Source organism: Thamnophis elegans, chromosome 12 (assembly GCF_009769535.1).
Source record: "Thamnophis elegans isolate rThaEle1 chromosome 12, rThaEle1.pri, whole genome shotgun sequence".
In the NCBI taxonomy this organism is placed as follows: Eukaryota; Metazoa; Chordata; class Lepidosauria; order Squamata; family Colubridae; genus Thamnophis; species Thamnophis elegans.
Genome location: NC_045552.1, coordinates 36,021,724 through 36,038,465, shown reverse-complemented (window position 1 = coordinate 36,038,465; position 16,742 = coordinate 36,021,724). Strand labels below are relative to the sequence as shown.

Sequence of the window (16,742 nt, the reverse complement as noted above, 5' to 3'; positions counted from 1 at the left end):
CTGGCTCAACAGCAGTAACTGAAAGGGATCTAGGCATCCTGGTAGACCACCATTTGAGCCAGTGTATTGCAACTGTAAAAAAGGCTACAAAGTCCTAAGTTGCACCAAGATGACAGGAAAGGGTAGTATTAATGTTTTATACTGCCTTAGTAAGGCCACACTTGGCGTACTGGGCTTAGTTCTGGTCACCATGATACAAAGAAGATGTTGAGGCTGTAGAAAGGGTGCAGGAAAGAGCAACAAGGATGATAAGGGGGTCTGATGGCTAAACCGTGTGACAGACGGGTAGGGGAACTACCGTATTTTTTGGAGTATAAGACACACCTTTTCCCCCCTAAAAGAGGGTGAAAATTTGGGTGCGTGTTATAAACTGAATGTAGCCCCCACCCACTCACAGGTCCCAACCCTTTGGCCTCTGCCTCCCAGCAATTTACCTCTTTGCAGCAAACGGGACTTGTGGAGGCTTCAATAAGCTATTGCAATCCCTGCAGCCTGTAACAGCTGATGAATGGGAGAAATTGAAACTTGCTGTTTGCTCCACCAAATTGCTGGGAGGCAGATTTTTTTTCCTTGTGCTAATCAGGCTGTTTGCTGCAAGGAGGTAAGTCAACAACTATAAATGACTATAGAATGTTCAAATTATTAGACTTATTTTTTAAAGACTGCTTTATTATTATTCTAGACAACAAAATGAAGAAGCTTTTTAAAATAAATGCTTGATCTGAAGAGACCCAGTGCTATTGTTTTAAAAAGTGCTATTCTTTTAAATAGCAGAGAATAACTATACTTCCAGAAAGCACATCAATTTTAACAGCATCTGTATAAGTATAGTCTGAAATATAACACTACAAACAGTGTATATCCTCCGGTGGGGGGGGTTGCCGGTGGGAGCTGGTCGTTAACAGCTCCGGAATCCTGGTTGCGTTAAACTGTCTGAATAGCAATCCATCAGCCGTTTGACAGCTTGTTTACCTTTTCTTCGGGCTAAGGAGATAAGGTGAGCTAATTGTGCTGGGCATCGCGCCAACTAACTTTCTCAGACCGACTCTGGGAGGGGCAGAAGGGCACCCGAAAGCAGAATTGTCTCCATGCCAAGAATTCCTGCTGTTTATTAGCAGCACAAAGCAAACCACTCACCCTCAGAACAAAAATTTGATATACTGAATTCAAGACGAGCAGAGCCTATACACGTGAATTCTTAATTGTTTGTATTAATCCTTAGCTTCATTTTTACAAGAATTCCTTCCGATATCTTACTTGTTAAAGAGATAGACAAAATGGCGCCGAGCAGCCTCGTAACACTGATTGGGCTTTGAATTTCTATGGAGTTTAAAACTTCAAAGAAAAGGAGTGATATATTACTACATTAAACAGTAATTGCTGTACAGTCGATCAGCATAGACTTTTTAATTGGCTGAAGAAGATTAAAACTTGGAATGGCTTCTAAGCAAAACCCTATCCAAAAGGTTCCCCCCCCCCCCCGCTTCAAAAAGTGCGGGCAGTTCTCCCACCCCTGGCACGAAACTACAGTCATTACTTCCTCCCCCCATAGGGGAGCCGTTAACTAAAGAAACTTTTCAGAAAGAATTGGCTGAAGCCTTTAAAAATCATGTAGTTACGATGGGGAAAAAAATTAAGGAGGAGATATCCGTTGCTCATAAAGAACTGTCTGATAAACTTGAGACCGGGTTCAGAAGATCAGGGATGATATGTTGGGGGTTCTTAATTCGTTTTCAGATTATGTGTCCGGAATTGAAAGCAGATTAGAAGATCTTAGTGACTCTAATATTAATTTGGTATCCAAAATAGACGTGGTTCAACAAAAAGTTGGAGTTGCTGAAAAAGAAATTATGTTACAGTATAGACAAATGGAACTTGCATTAAGAATAAGAGGTTTACGTGAAAATAACCAGGAAAATCTGAAACAGAGTCTCTCAGAAGCTTTCGATAGTTCAATGGGAAGGCCAGGGGGGAATTTTGATTGGCAAATTGATAAGGTCTATCGTGTTAACTCCTGGATTGCTAGACAGAAGCAACTTCTAAGGGACATTGTGGTTTACTTTACCACAAGAGACATGAGGAATATGATAAGAGCCAAGGTGGCGCAGTGGTTAAATGCAGCACTGCAGGCTACTGCTAGATCAGCAGGTCAGCGGTTCAAATCTCACCGGCTCAGGGTTGACTCAGCCTTCCATCCTTCCGAGGTGGGTAAAATGAGGACCCAGATTGTTGGGGGCAATATGCTGACTCTCTGTAAACCGCTTAGAGAGGCCTGAAAGGCCTATGAAGCGGTATATAAGTCTACTGCTATTGCTATTGCTATTGCTATATTGCAAGAGTCCTATAAAACCAAGCTTCAAATTGGGGGTTAGGAAGTGACTGTTCTGAAAGAGATACCACCTCAAATGCTAAGATCTAGGAAAGACTACACTTTTTTAGTCGAAGAGCTTAAAAATCGTCAGCTGCAGTTCAGATAGGATGCACCAGTCGGGCTAGCAGTCAGTTATTAGGGGCAAAGATACCGTCTTAATTCAGTATGGAAGGCCCAAGACTTTTACCATATCTTGAAGGCTGGACACCCCGCCCCACCTGGACCTAGAGAAAGAGAACAAGAAAGACAAGATAGACAGCAAACTACACAGCTATCAACAAGGATGGATCATCTTTCTCTCTCAGAAGTACAAGGAGCCAAGGAACAAAGACAAACCTGTGTGATTACCAGACGAATGGACCAACAATTAAAAAAGCAACAAACACCTGTTACCGGTCAAGATGCTACAGGTACCAGCTTAGAAGCAGTGGGAGCAGCCAGACCAAAGGTTAAATTCCAGGATGTTCAGATGGCTCTAAAAAAGCTTCAGGGAGCCAAAGATGACAACTAAGTTCCTAACATGGAATGTCAATGGATTAAACTCTCCACAGAAAAGAAAGAAAATAAATCACTATCTTAAACAGTTCAAGAATGATATAATTTGTTTGCAAGAAACTCACATTAGGTCAAATGATCAAAAATATTTGATTAATACAAGAGTTGGACAACATTTTATAACTTCTGCTTCAGAGAAGAAAAATGGTATAGTTATATACTTAAGGAAGGATATGAAAGCTGAATTAATCGAAGCAGATTCCCAAGGAAGATACATCACAATAGACTTGGTATTAGAAGGGAAAAGGACATTGCTACTGGGAATATATGCTCCCAATCAACAACAAGATGGATTTTATAAAAAGCTTCATGCCAAATTAGCACAGTGGGATTATAGGTCTTGCATACTATTGGGTGACTGGAACAGTGTTATTGACACTAAGAAAGATAAGAAGGCTTCTTGGCCAAATACTCAAATGCGAGCGAAACTACCTAAGTCCTTTTTCGATATGATGGATGATTTTGAACTGAGAGATTTTTGGCGAGAAAGAAATGCAGAAGAATACGATTTTACCTTCTTTTCTGATAGACATCAATCCTTTTCTAGAATTGATTTCATACTAACTACCAATGATTTGCTTTCTAGGGTAAAGAAGACCAAGATATGTGCCAGAGTTTTATCAGATCATAATCCGGTTTGGATGGAGTTGGGAGGGGTGACGCAAGCAAGAAGATCTTGGAGATTGAATGAAAATTTATTTAGATATGAGAAATATATTAATGAATGTAAAAAATTGTTAACAGAATACTTTGTTTTTAATATGAATAAGGGTACATCTATGGAAATTATATGGGATGCAAGTAATGCGTATATGAGAGGAGCTTTGACAAATCTAAATAGACTACATAGACGTAAATAAGAGGAAAAGCGAACAGAACTGGAAGATGAAATTAGGAAGAAAGAGCAAGAGTTAACTTTAAACCAGGAGATATAAAGATTAAAGAAGCAATTACCTTATTAAAAGACCAATTTAATATGCTGATCTCAGATCAGGTAGCCACTAGTCTGTTATATGCAAAACATAACACTTTCTGCAATGCAAATAAATCTGGTAGATGGTTAGCATATCAGATTAGGAAAAAACAAAAATTTCATAACGTAGCCAAATTGCACTACAGAGGGAAAGAAGTGTATCAACAAGATGAGATTCAAAAGGTCTTCTGTGAATTCTTTACAGCATCGTACAAGGGTGACAAAATTAAAGGTCTAGATATAGAGAGATACTTGGATAAAGAAAAAATACCCATAGTTAAAGAAGAGCAGAGGGAAAGATTGAATCAACCAATAACCTTGGGGGAAATTCTACAGGTAATTAAGCAGTTAAAGGCAGGGAAGGCACCAGGTACAGATGGCTTGACAGCGGCTTACTATAAAAATCTACAATTAGAAATGGTAGAACCTCTCAAGGAATTATTTAATAAGATTCAAACGGAAGGTAAGGTACCCCCATCTTGGAAGACAGCTTTTATATCCCTGATACCCAAAGAAGACCAAGATATTACTCAACCAAAAAGTTATAGACCTATATCATTACTTAATGTAGATTATAAAATATTTACTAAAATACTAGCAAATAGGTTAATATTGGTTATTCAACAATTGATTCATAACGATCAAACAGGTTTTATTCAAGGGAGACAAATGAGAAGTAATGTAAGATTAATTGTTAATGCACTAGAATATTTGGGAAAGAATAACCAAATTCCTGCTGCGCTCATATTTCTGGCCTCTGAGAAAGCCTTTGATGGAGTTAACTGGCAATTCCTGTTGAAAACACTGCAAAAAATGCAAATAGGAGAACATTTCTTACAATCAATTAAAGCAATATATCAACAGCAAACAGCTCAAATTATAGTTAATGGAAGTTTAACAGATTCTTTTCAAATTGAAAAAGGCACAAGACAGGGTTGTCCCTTGTCCCCATTGTTGTTTATTATAACTTTGGAAATATTGTTGAATAAAATACGGGATTTGGAGGGTTTAAAGGGAATTAAGATTAGGCAGCAAGAATATAGAATACGTGCTTTTGCGCATGATCTGGTTATAATATTAACCCAACTGCAGGAATCTAGTAAGATCTTAATGAATATGATAAATCAATATGGTCAAGTGTCAGGATTTAAAATAAATTTAGGGAAAACAAAAATATTAGCTACAAATATGAATAGTAAACAAAAGGAAGAACTAGAAGGAATGATAGGATGTGAAATAGTTAAAAAGGTCAAATATTTAGGAGTCCATATTTCAACCTCAAACGGGAAGTTATATAAGTATAATTATGAACCACTTTGGCATAGTATACAGACGGAGATGAAAAAATGGGAGAAGTTACAGTTATCTTTGCTGGGAAGAATAGCAGCAGTGAAAATGAATATTTTACCTAAATTTTTATTTCTTTTCCAAATGCTACCTATACTTAAAAAAGATGTGAACCTGTTAGAATGGCAGAAGGGCATTAATAAATTTGTATGGGCAGGGAAGAAGCCAAGAGTAAAGCTAAAAATAATGCAAGATGCGCATGAGAGGGGAGGTTTGAAATTACCCAATTTAAAACTATACTATGACGCAGTAGCTTTATCTGTAATTAGTGATTGGATTAATTTAACAGATTATAGAATACTTAATATTGAGGGGCATGATCTGGTATATGGTTGGAATGCTTACCTGTTATATAACAAAAAAGTGGACAAGAATTTTAAAAATCATATTTTAAGGAATGCTCTATTGCGGGTCTGGAAAAAATATCAATACAAATTAAATGATAAGATACCCATGTAGGCAATTCCTAGACATGCACTAGAAAATATGAACATAGTACAAAAACAGGATATAATTACTTACAGACAGCTTCTTACCCTAGAAAGGAGTGTATTACAACTAAAATCCTTGGATGTATTAAAAGAGGAAAAGGTAATCCAAACATGGTTCCAGTATGGACATCTACAGGCCAGGTGGAAAACAGATCAAAAAATTGGTTTTATGCAAGTCGAGGTTAATTTATTTAAACAAATAAGAGATCAAAGCTTAATGCATATAAGGAGACTATATAATGTATTAATATAGATGGACTCCGAAACAGAATTAGTTAAAGACTGTATGATAAAGTGGGCTCAAAATATTGAAGAACCAATAATGTCAGATACATGGGAAAGGATTTGGGTAAGAAATGTAAAATTTACACAAGCCCAAAACTTGAGAGAAAACTTTTACAAGATGTTTTATAGATGGCATTTAGATCCTAAAAAGTTGGCTTCTATGTATCCGAACTTACAACCCAAATGCTGGAGATGGGATTCTCTCGACGCTACATATTTTCATATATGGTGGACTTGCAAAAAAGTTAAGGCATTTTGGATAAAAATATGGTGGATTATGCAAAATGTTCTTAAAAAGGATAAAGTTTACCCCTCAGTTATTTTTGTTAGGTACAATTACTGATTGTACAGCTGTAGAGATTAATTTGATTTTGCACTTAATAACTGCAGCTAGATTGTTGGTGGCGCAATACTGGAAGAAGGAAAATTTGCCTACAATTCAAGAATGGACATTGAAAGTCACAAATTTTGCCGAGATGGCTAAAATATCTGCATATCTTAAGGACTACTCAAACGAGAGATATAAACGAGACTGGAAAAAATGGATCGATTATACTCAAAATAAATATGGGACTAAGAAACTCCAGATAGTTTATGATTAAGATCAGGAATTGTTTAAAGTTAGCCTCAAAAGGAGGAGCTAAGCTCAATTTAAAGATGTTATCAATTTTCTATTCTTTTTTCAAATATACTTTAGACTGTTTTTGTTAAAGATTTATACCGTGTATGGGTTCTGGGAAGTCCGAGGAGGGAAGGTTGGGGGGGGGGGGTTGGCGGGAGGATGGGAGGGGGGGAAGTATATTAGGTTTGACGAGGGTTCTTAGATTTTAAAGTAATATGATTGCACATGTATACTGTCTTCTCTTATTTTTTCTTTAAAACTAAGATATGTTAAGTATATTGATATGGAAGCATAAACCATCAACACAGAATGGAGTTTGCTCAGAAACTGAAATACACCAAGTGAATGAGATGAAGAGTGGGAAGCAGATGAGAGAAGAAAGATAGGAAGAGAGGGATAGGAGAGAGGGTAAGGGGTGGAAGATGAGGAGAATAAGGAGGAGTGGAAAGAGGAGAGAGGAGAAGGAGAAAGGAAGGGGAAGTAGAGTAGAAAAGGATGATGGAGGGAAGAAAGGAGGTAAGGAGGGGGAGGAGAGAGGCAGAAGAAAGTGGTATATGGAGAGCAGAAGAGCTAATAATTGGTTTTTATCTTTCTGGGAGTTGATGGCAAGAGGAACTGATGTAATTATTACTTAATACAATATGATACTGGCTATGTAATAGTATACATGTGATTATATGTTATGAAAATGGAAAATAAAAAAAGTATTTTGCAAAAAAAAAACCAGTGTATATTGTCTGTACTGTTTGTTGCAAGGAGGCAAATTGCTGGGAGGCAGATATTTTTCCCTTGTTTTCCTCCCGAAAATCTAGGTGCGTCTTATACTTCAGAGCATCTTATACTCCAAAAAATACAGTAGGTATGTCTAGCCCAGTGATGGCAAACCTTTTCAGCACCAAGTGCCCAAACTGGAACGCATGTGCATGTGCGTGCATCAGAGCACTGGAAACCTAAAGACCAGCTGGCTGACTCACGCATGCCTGTTTTTTGGCTGTTTGGGGGGGCTGTTTTCAGGCTGGTTTTGGGGCTGAAAATGGCCCTGAAAATGGCTTGGTTTTTTTTGGCCTTTTCCAGGCTGTTTTCAAGCTGTTTTCTGGTGCTCCGGCACCAACAAAGACTAGCTAGAAACAATGTGTGCCAGAAATCAGAAGAGCAGCTGGCGACGATGTGTGTGCCCACAAAGAGGGCTCTGCGTGCCACTTCTGGCACGTGTGTCACAGGTTTGCCATCACGGGTCTAGGCTAATGTGAAGGTTTAGTGGTGACATGGTAGCTCTTCCAGTACTTGAGGGGCTCTCACAGAGAAAGGAGATGGTCAGCTTATTCTCCAAAGCATCTCAGGGCAGAACAAGAAGGAACAGATGGAAGCTTAACAAAGGGAGATCCAACCTTGAATGAAGGAGAAATTGCCTGAGTGAGAGCAATTAATCAGTGGAATGGCTTCAGTCCAGAAGTTGTTGATGCTCCATCACTGGAGGTTTTCAAGAAGAACAGCCATTTGTCTGGAATAGTTATAGTGTCTCCTTGAGCCAGGGGGTTGGACTAGAAGACCCCCAAGATCCCTTCCAACTCTGTTATTCTGTATTTTGTATTCTATTCTTTTCCCCGTCCTAGAACAACACACTATTTTTTCAATGTGGGGACTACTCCAGTATCATGCACCAATGATAGGCTTCTAGGTTTATTTAGTACCCTTGTGGGCTGTGAAAGTGATCCCTGTATGAGAGAGAATTGTAAGGAGAAATGTGTCCTTCAGATGAAGCATTAAAATTCAGGCTGGGTGTTTGGTGCCCTCTAGTGAGTGAGAATAGCAAAGTTTGAAGGGACCTTGGAGGTCTTCTAGTACAATGCCTTGCTGGCACAGTGATTAGAATGCATTTTAGCCATTGTCTATCCATTGCAGGATATAGGCCTCTTCTGCATGTTTTCAACCCAGACGGTCCTGAGTTTTCTTTTGCCAGTTGCGCCCGCCATACTTGCTGGTGTTGTCTCTCCATCTGGTTTGGGTCTCTTTCATGGATGCTTTTAGTCAAGGGGGATCCAGTCTATGACCGCCTTGCTTCACCTGCCCTCAGTTCTTCTTGCTATGACCATTTCCATTCTTTGACTCTCTTTTTAAATTATTTTTTAAACACAAATATCATCTTTGCAACATTTCCACATTGTTAAGCCTCCATTATACTCTTTTTATTCATATATGTATACATCTCTCTCTCTCTCTCTCTCTCTCTATCTATCTATCTATCTATCTATCTATCTATTTACACATTTTCATCTACTCATATGATAATTTATACTTGTATTTTTTTCTATAAATTTTATTCTTTCAATGTACTTATTTCTATACAATACATCTTATATCATTCTATGCACATATATTTCTCTTATAATTCTTATTCTGTGCTATTTTATTTGCAATCTATCTTACATTCCCCTCCCCCGCTAATTATGCGGTTTTCTGATTTCTGATCGTTTCTGATTTATTAATCTTTTTTCCCTTTATTGCTTTCTTATTCTTTGTCTCTTTCCTCTAGCCATTTGTATTATAAATTCCATACTAAGTAATACTCAGGTTCTTCTTTGTCTTTTATTTCTTTTGTAAATCTGTCCATTTCAGCGCATTCTAATACTTTTTTTATCACATTTTCTTCTGTTGGTGTATTTTTATTTTTTCAATTTTGTGCATATGTGATTCTTGCTGCAGTTATTACATGTAATATTTTTTTTAAAAAATTCTCATAATCCCCTATAATTATTCCTAATAGAAATAGTTCTGGTTTTAGTTCTATTGGTGGCTCAGTTTTTTGACTCTCTTGATGGCATCGGATACTTCCGTTTATTCTCTAATCCATGGGCAGGTCTTTCTATCTTGTCTTGTGATGCCGAGCATGTCTCTTTCCATGGCTCTTCGTGCTCTTGTAGCAATGATGAGGTTAGTGCCCATGTTTGGGGACCTAAGTTAGAGCAGGTAGCACATACTGATTGAAAACGTTTCTCTTCAGGCATAGGGACAGGTTGTCCTTGAAAATTATGCTTAGCTTGCTGCATGCCTGCCAACCACTTTTAACATGTTGTTCAATTTCCCGTATTGTAGCACCTTTATTGTTTTCCTGTATTGTATCATGAAGAATACAGTATTGCAGGCTAATTCTGCTGACTGCCAGCAGTTCGGCAGTTCGATTCTCAACAGCTCCAGGTTGACTCAGCCTTCTATCAAAGATTGTTGGGCTCAATATACTGACTCTGTAACCCACTTAGAGAGGACTGTAAAGCACTGTGAAGTGTTATTGCTAAGCAAATATATCTCCTCATTAGATAAACAAACAGCTGCTTTTTTCCTCCCCAGGAAACTCCGCTGGCACAGCTTCCAGAACTCCCACCAGCCCAGCTTAAATTCGGCCTCATTAGAGATCAACCGCCAGTCAGCAGCTCAGCTCAGCCTCCTCCAGAAGTGCTCCCTTCTCCGCCTTACATCCATCGTGGAGAAATTCTCCATTCCCCACAAGCAGTCCTGGGCCTGGTAAGTCCATGAGACAGGAGGGTCTTCAGGCCACAGTGGATGGGTCAGCAACCAGTTGCCTCTCCTTAGGAGCTGAGGGGCAACTGAAGGGGGGTGTTGAAGAACACAGCATTGACATGTCCTCCTTTTGGATGGGCTTCCGTTCCATACATGTAGGCCTCTCTCTTCCGTGTGAGGCTGCCTGTGGTTCAAGATGGCTCACAGAATTGCCAAGCAAGAAGGCACCTCAGAGGTCTTCTTGTCTGACCCCCTCCTTGAAACAGGATTAGCTGAACAATTTTAGATAGATCCAGCTTTGATTTGAAGCCCTGCATCTCATGAGACAACCTATTCCATGGATTTTTATAGTCAATATAGTCTTCAGAATATGTAAATCTACTTCTCTCTGGTGTCAACTGTTGGTTCTCTGGGCAAACACAGTAAATTCACTCCTTATTCTAAAGATTTGCTACAAATTCTCAGTTATCTTTTTGGAGACTAAACAGACCCAGATCTTTTAATAACTCCTCATAAAATGTGGTTTCCACTTTCTCTTCTCTGAACTGGTTCCAGTTGATCAGCGTCCTTTTTAGAGCGGAGCACACAATAGTCCAGTTGTTGCACAGATGTTATTTGACTCATTCAGATCTTGACCCAGAGAATGACTAAATTATGTCCGCATGATGCACCAAATGGAGGGGCTAGTGTGTCACATGGACATGAAAACACTTAACAACAAAGGGCACAGAAAGCTCCAGAATTGTTTGAGGCCCAATTGCTCTCTTTTGGTTAGAGACGATCATTTCTCTATTCCACCAGCTGGACATGAAGAACTTTATGTGGCCCTGTCAAAATAGGACTTACTCTATTTCCTTAAGTAAGATGGGCGGCATAGACATTTCTTAAATGAATAAAATAAATAAAAGAGGAATGAGCTAATATTTCTCTAAGCCATTGTGCAGGACTGATTAACATTTAATTATAGAAATATTTAGTTACCGAAGGCAAAGTTTCACATACTTTTGCCAGAGACAAATAGGTAGCTTTGGATAATTTTCAATAAAGAAATGAATGCATTTTGTTTTTGACCAATTTATTTAACTGGGTTCTATATATTTCATTTTAAGCCTTGTGTGGAAAACAGATCCCATATTTATGCAGAAATGGGGCTCTACTGAAGTTGGGTGGCCAATATGTTTAAAAAGATAAATAACATTGAAAATGTTTTCAGCGCTACAGCTGGGGTGTCCAACCATGGCGATTTTAAGAGCTGGACTTCCACTCTCAGAATTCCCCAGCCAGATCCAGCCTCCTAAGTCACACTCTCTTCTCTGACAGGACTGTTCCCAAGTTCATGAAGAGGAACAAACTCCCAAACTACAGGGGCAAGATGGTCTTTGGAGTCCCCTTGATTGTCAGTGTCCAAAGGACAGGACAGCCCCTGCCCCAGAGCATCCAGCAGGCCATGCGCTATATCAGAAGCCGGTGCCTGGACCAGGTAAGGAAACATTCACACATGAGCCCTCATTTCTCGCTGGGCCTAAAACAATCCGGGGGGGGGGGGGGGGAGGAAGACATGAGGAGACAGATTAAACGTATTTGAATATTAGTCGTTTGGGTTGGTAGTTAGGTTGCTGGTTTCAGCTCCGAGCCTGGCAATTGAGTTGCAAACATTTCATCACCATTCGAGGAGACATTGTCAGTGCACTTTGAATTGTGCTTATCTGTCAGAACACCAGCCTTTAAATACCATTTTTTGTGTGTGATGCAAATTGGTGTGGATGTTGTTTATTCATCTACTTCTGAGTCGTGGTCTGACATTGGACTGTTTGATTGGCTGGCTGTTGTTGCCAGGGCATGGTCTTTGGTTTTAAGTACCTTCTGTGTGATGTAAATTAATGCTGTTTGTTTGGCTACTTCTGAGCCTTGATGTGAGTGGTGGATGCCTTTTTTTGTTTAAATGCTGTCTTCGGCTTTGCGGTTGGCGCACTTCTTTCATTGTCAGCGCATTGACGATGTCTTCCCGAATGGTGATGAAACGCCTGGTGCACCAGTTGCGTCCCTACCTGAACCGGAAGGCCTTCACTACAGTCACTCGCGCCCTTGTGACCTCTAGACTGGACTACTGCAACGTGCTCTACATGGGGCAGCCCTTGAAGAGCATTCGGCGACTTCAGCTTGTCCAGAATGCAGCCGCGCGAGTGATCATGGGTGCACCTCGGTTCACCCACGTAACACCTATCCTCCGCGAACTGCACTGGCTGCCTATTGGTCTCCGGATACACTTCAAGGCGCTAGTCGTCACTTATAAAGCCCTTCATGGTATTGGACCTGGGTACTTGAGAGACCGCCTGCTGCCAATTACCTCCACCAGACCGATTAGATCCCACAGATTAGGCCTCCTCCGAATTCCATCCGCTGGCCAGTGTCGACTGGCGACTACCCGGAGGAGAGCCTTCTCTGTGGCTGCTCCGACCCTCTGGAACGAACTCCCCGTGGAGATTCGCACCCTCACCACCCTCCAGGCCTTCCGCAAAGCCCTTAAAACCTGGCTGTTCCGACAGGCCTGGGGCTAAAGAACCGTGCCCCTATCTCGAATGGTATGATTGTTGCGCTTTTAAATTATGTATTGTTTTATGTTGTTGTCAAATTGTTTGTATCCCCCCTTCCCTTGTTTTGAGCTGTGAGCCGCCCTGAGTCCCCCTCGGGGGGGAAAGGGCGGCATACAAATGAAATAAACAGTTAAACAGTTAAACAATTTGCAACCCAATTGCCATACTCAGAGCTCAAACCAACAACCTAACAAGGAGACAAAGGAAGATCTAATCCGGTGATAATGGAGCAGAAGCTCCCATGCAGTAGAGGAGCAGAGGTGGGTGGGAGAACAGAGGGAAGACCTGCTGATGCATATTCTGGATCCACTGAGATTTATTGATGATCCCATCTGAAAGCTAATTTTGCACAAACAGGACCAAAGCATTGTTAAATGGGAAGATGGAAAGAGAGCAGGAAGCTGAAGAAATACGACTCTCTGTTGATATACTTGTGATTCCCCCCCACCCCCTATTGGGGCTCACTTCTAATTTCCTTGGCATTTCTTCTTTCTTAAGGCCTGCAGCCAATGCTAAATAGTCCCTCGACCTATGATCACAATTGAGCCCAAGATTTTTGCTGCTAAGTGAGACAGTTGTAGGGTGGCTTTTGCCCCATTTTTCTACCTTTCTTGCCATCAGTGTTGGGTGGGTTGCTGTAGGTGTTAGATTGGCGATGCGGTTGTTGAATGAATCTCAACTTCGACTTATCAGAGGATTGCAAGGTTGGACTGTGTGACCCCCCTGGGACACTCCAATTGTCATGGATTTGAACCTGTTTCCGGGCATCCAGGTTTTGGCCGTGTGACCACAGGGATGCCGGGTGTTCGTGGGTATTAAAAACCGCTTGTGAGTCCTTTTTTTCTGTGCCATTGTGGCTTTGAACACTCACTAAACTATTGTACATCAAGGACTACCTATAACACCCTTCTCATGTAAATGTATTAGCTCATTCCCGGTATGTAATTGGTTCTCTTCATACCGAGGCTGGATTCTCTAGCCTGGGTTTCAGACTAGAATCATTGAGTTCAAATTACAAGAAAGTAGATTCAGGACTGAGAGGAAAGAAGCAACCTAGAACTAAGGAGAATTTCCCTGACAATTAGAACAATTAATCAGTGGAATGACTTGTTTTAGGTTGCTTCTCTCCTTGATTAATTGTTTCTTGTCTGGCCTTCTTATGCTTGGAAAATAGTTGGCCCTCTCTTCCAGTTAATATATTTTTATTGTTTTTACATTTAAAATAGTGCAACACAGCCAAGCCATTATGGCCATACAATCACAGTATATATACATAATCTCATCCATTAGCTGTCAGCCTACTTAATACAGTATCTATCCTTCCATCCAATCATGTTATTTACAATCTGATCAAGACTTGTCACCTTGTCTTATACTAATAATAAAATCTGTTCCAAACTTCATCATAATCTGACTCGCCTTTATTTTTTAGTTCTAGGGTGAGCCTATCTGCTTCCACACAGGCCAAAATTTTCCTAATTTTGTCTAATTCCAATGGGATACTTTCTTTTTTCCAATACTGCACATAAGCTATTCACACCACAGTTAATATTTGTATAATAGTTGTAGTTGTAGTTGTAGTTGAGTTTATTTATAGGCCGCCCTTTTCCCTGAGGGGACTCAGGGCGGCTAACAACTTGTATGGGAGGGGAAGACATATAATAACATAAAAACACAATATATAATTAAAACCAAGCAACATTCATACAACATTCGGGTGGGGGCGGACTATGGTCTTTGCCCCCAGGCCTGGTGGGATAGCCAGATCTTGAGGGCTGTGCGGAAGGTCTGAAGGGTGGTGAGGGTACGAATCTCCACGGGGAGATCGTTCCAGAGGGTCGGACCTGCTACTGAAAAGGCTCTCCTCCGCGTAGTTGCCAGCCGGCACTGGCTGGCAGATGGCACTCGGAGGAGGCCTAATCTGTGAGATCTTATGGGTCGAGAGGAGGTGATTGGCAGGAGGCGGTCTCCCAAGTATGCAGATCCACTACCATGAAGGGCTTTGTAGGTAGTAAGAAGCACCTTGAAGCGCACACGGAGATCAACAGGTAGCCAATGCAGCTCGCGGAGGATAGGTGTTATGTGGGTGAACCGAGGTGCACCCACAATCACTCGCGCGGCCGCATTCTGGACTAGCTGAAGCCGCCGGATGCTCCTCAAGGGCAGCCCCATGTAGAGCACATTGCAGTATTCCAGCCTAGAGGTCAGGAGGGCGCGAGTGACTGTTGTGAGAGCCTCCCGTTTCAGGTAGGGTCGCAACTGGCGCACCAGGCGAACCTGGGCAAATGCCCCCCTGGTCACAGCCGACAGGTGGTAATCAAAGGTCAGCTGTGGATCCAGGAGGACTCCCAAGTTGCGAACCCTGTCTGAGGGGTGTAAAATTTGGCCCCCCAGCCTGAGCGATGGAACACCAACCAAATTTTTGGGAGGGAAACACAACAGCCACTCGGTCTTTTCTGGGTTGAGTACAAGCTTGTTAGCCCTCATCCAGTCCCTAACAGCTTCAAGTCCCTGGTTCATCACGTCCACCGCTTCATTGAGTTGGCACGGGGCGGACAGCTACAGCTGCGTATCGTCCGCATATTGGTGGTATCTTATCCCGTGCCTCCGAATGATCTCGCCCAGCGGTTTCATGTAGATGTTAAATAGTACGGGGGACAGGACCGACTCCTGCGGCACCCCATATGTTAGGGGCCTCATGGTCGATCTCTGTCCCCCGACCAACACCGACTGCGACCTGTCCGAGAGGTAGGAGGAGAACCACTGCAAAACAGTGCCTCCCACCCCCACCTCCCGCAGTCGTCGCAGAAGGATACCATGGTCGATGGTATCGAAAGCCGCCGAGAGGTCAAGGAGAACCAAGATGGAGGCGTGGCCTCCATCCCTGGCTCTCCAGAGATCATCGGTCAATGCGACCAAAGCGGTTTCTGTGCTGTAACCAGGTCTGAAGCCGGACTGGAAGGGGTCCAGGTAGTCGGCTTCCTCCAAGGACCGCTGGAGCTGGTAGGCCACCACCTTCTCAACAACCTTCCCAATAAAGGGGAGGTTGGAGACTGGACGATAGTTGTTAAGTACGGCTGGATCCAAAGATGGTTTCTTCAGGAGGGGTCTCACCACCGCCGTTTTAAGTGCGGCGGGGAAGTGCCCCTCCCGAAGCGAGGCAGTAATAACCGCTTGGATCCAGCCCCGTGTCACCTCTCTGCTGTTAGCAACCAGCCAGGAGGGACACGGGTCCAGTACACAGGTGGAGGCACTCACAGCCCTCATGGCCTTGTCCACGTCCCCGGGGGTAACATCCTGAAACTCAACCCAGCGATGGTCTACCAAATCGTCCTCTCGTGTCTCGGCTAGCTCTGCAAAGGTGGAGTCCAAATCCGACCGAAACCGAGCAACTTTGTCCACCAAGAACTGGGCATAGTCTTCAGCCCTACCCTGCAAGGGGTCCCCCGTATCCCTCTTATTTAAGAGGGAACGGGTTATCCTAAACAGGGCGGCTGGACGGGACTCGGCGGACGCAACCAAGGTGGCAATATAAGATCTCTTTGCTGCCCTAAGTGCCCTGATGTAATCCTTGGTGCAGGTTGTTAAGAGTGCTCGGTTCGATTCGGATTTATCGGACCTCCACAGGTGCTCTAGGCGTCTCCTCCGGCGCTTCCTCTCCCGGAGCTCCTCGGTGAACCAAGGAGGCCTCCGGGATCCGCTGCCTCGGAGGGGCCGTAGTGGCGCAATCCGGTCGAGGGTCTCCGATGCTGCCGAATGCCAGGCAGCAACCAGAGTCTCTACCGGACTGTGGGCGAGAGTATCAGGAATAACCCCAAGCTCCGTCTGGAACCTCAAAGGGACCATAAGTCGCCTGGGGCGGAACCACTTGGTCGGTTCCTCCTCCCTACAGTGGGGGTTTGGTCTTCGGAAGTCAAGCCTCAGTAGGCAGTGGTCTGACCACGACAGGGGTATGATCTCATTACCCCTCAGACCAAGATCACAAGTC

The 16,742-nt window shown here is 42.4% G+C and overlaps 1 protein-coding gene across 1 annotated transcript in view; it reads left to right on the top strand.

Annotated features, from left to right (window-relative positions):
* STARD8 (StAR related lipid transfer domain containing 8) overlaps positions 1-16,742 on the top strand; it is a 109,389-nt gene that overhangs the window by 79,927 nt on the left and 12,720 nt on the right. The window contains exons 4-5 of the mRNA XM_032228394.1: positions 9,990-10,163; positions 11,481-11,640. Coding sequence (XP_032084285.1) covers positions 9,990-10,163; positions 11,481-11,640 — 334 coding nt within the window. The remainder of the gene's footprint in view (positions 1-9,989; positions 10,164-11,480; positions 11,641-16,742) is intronic.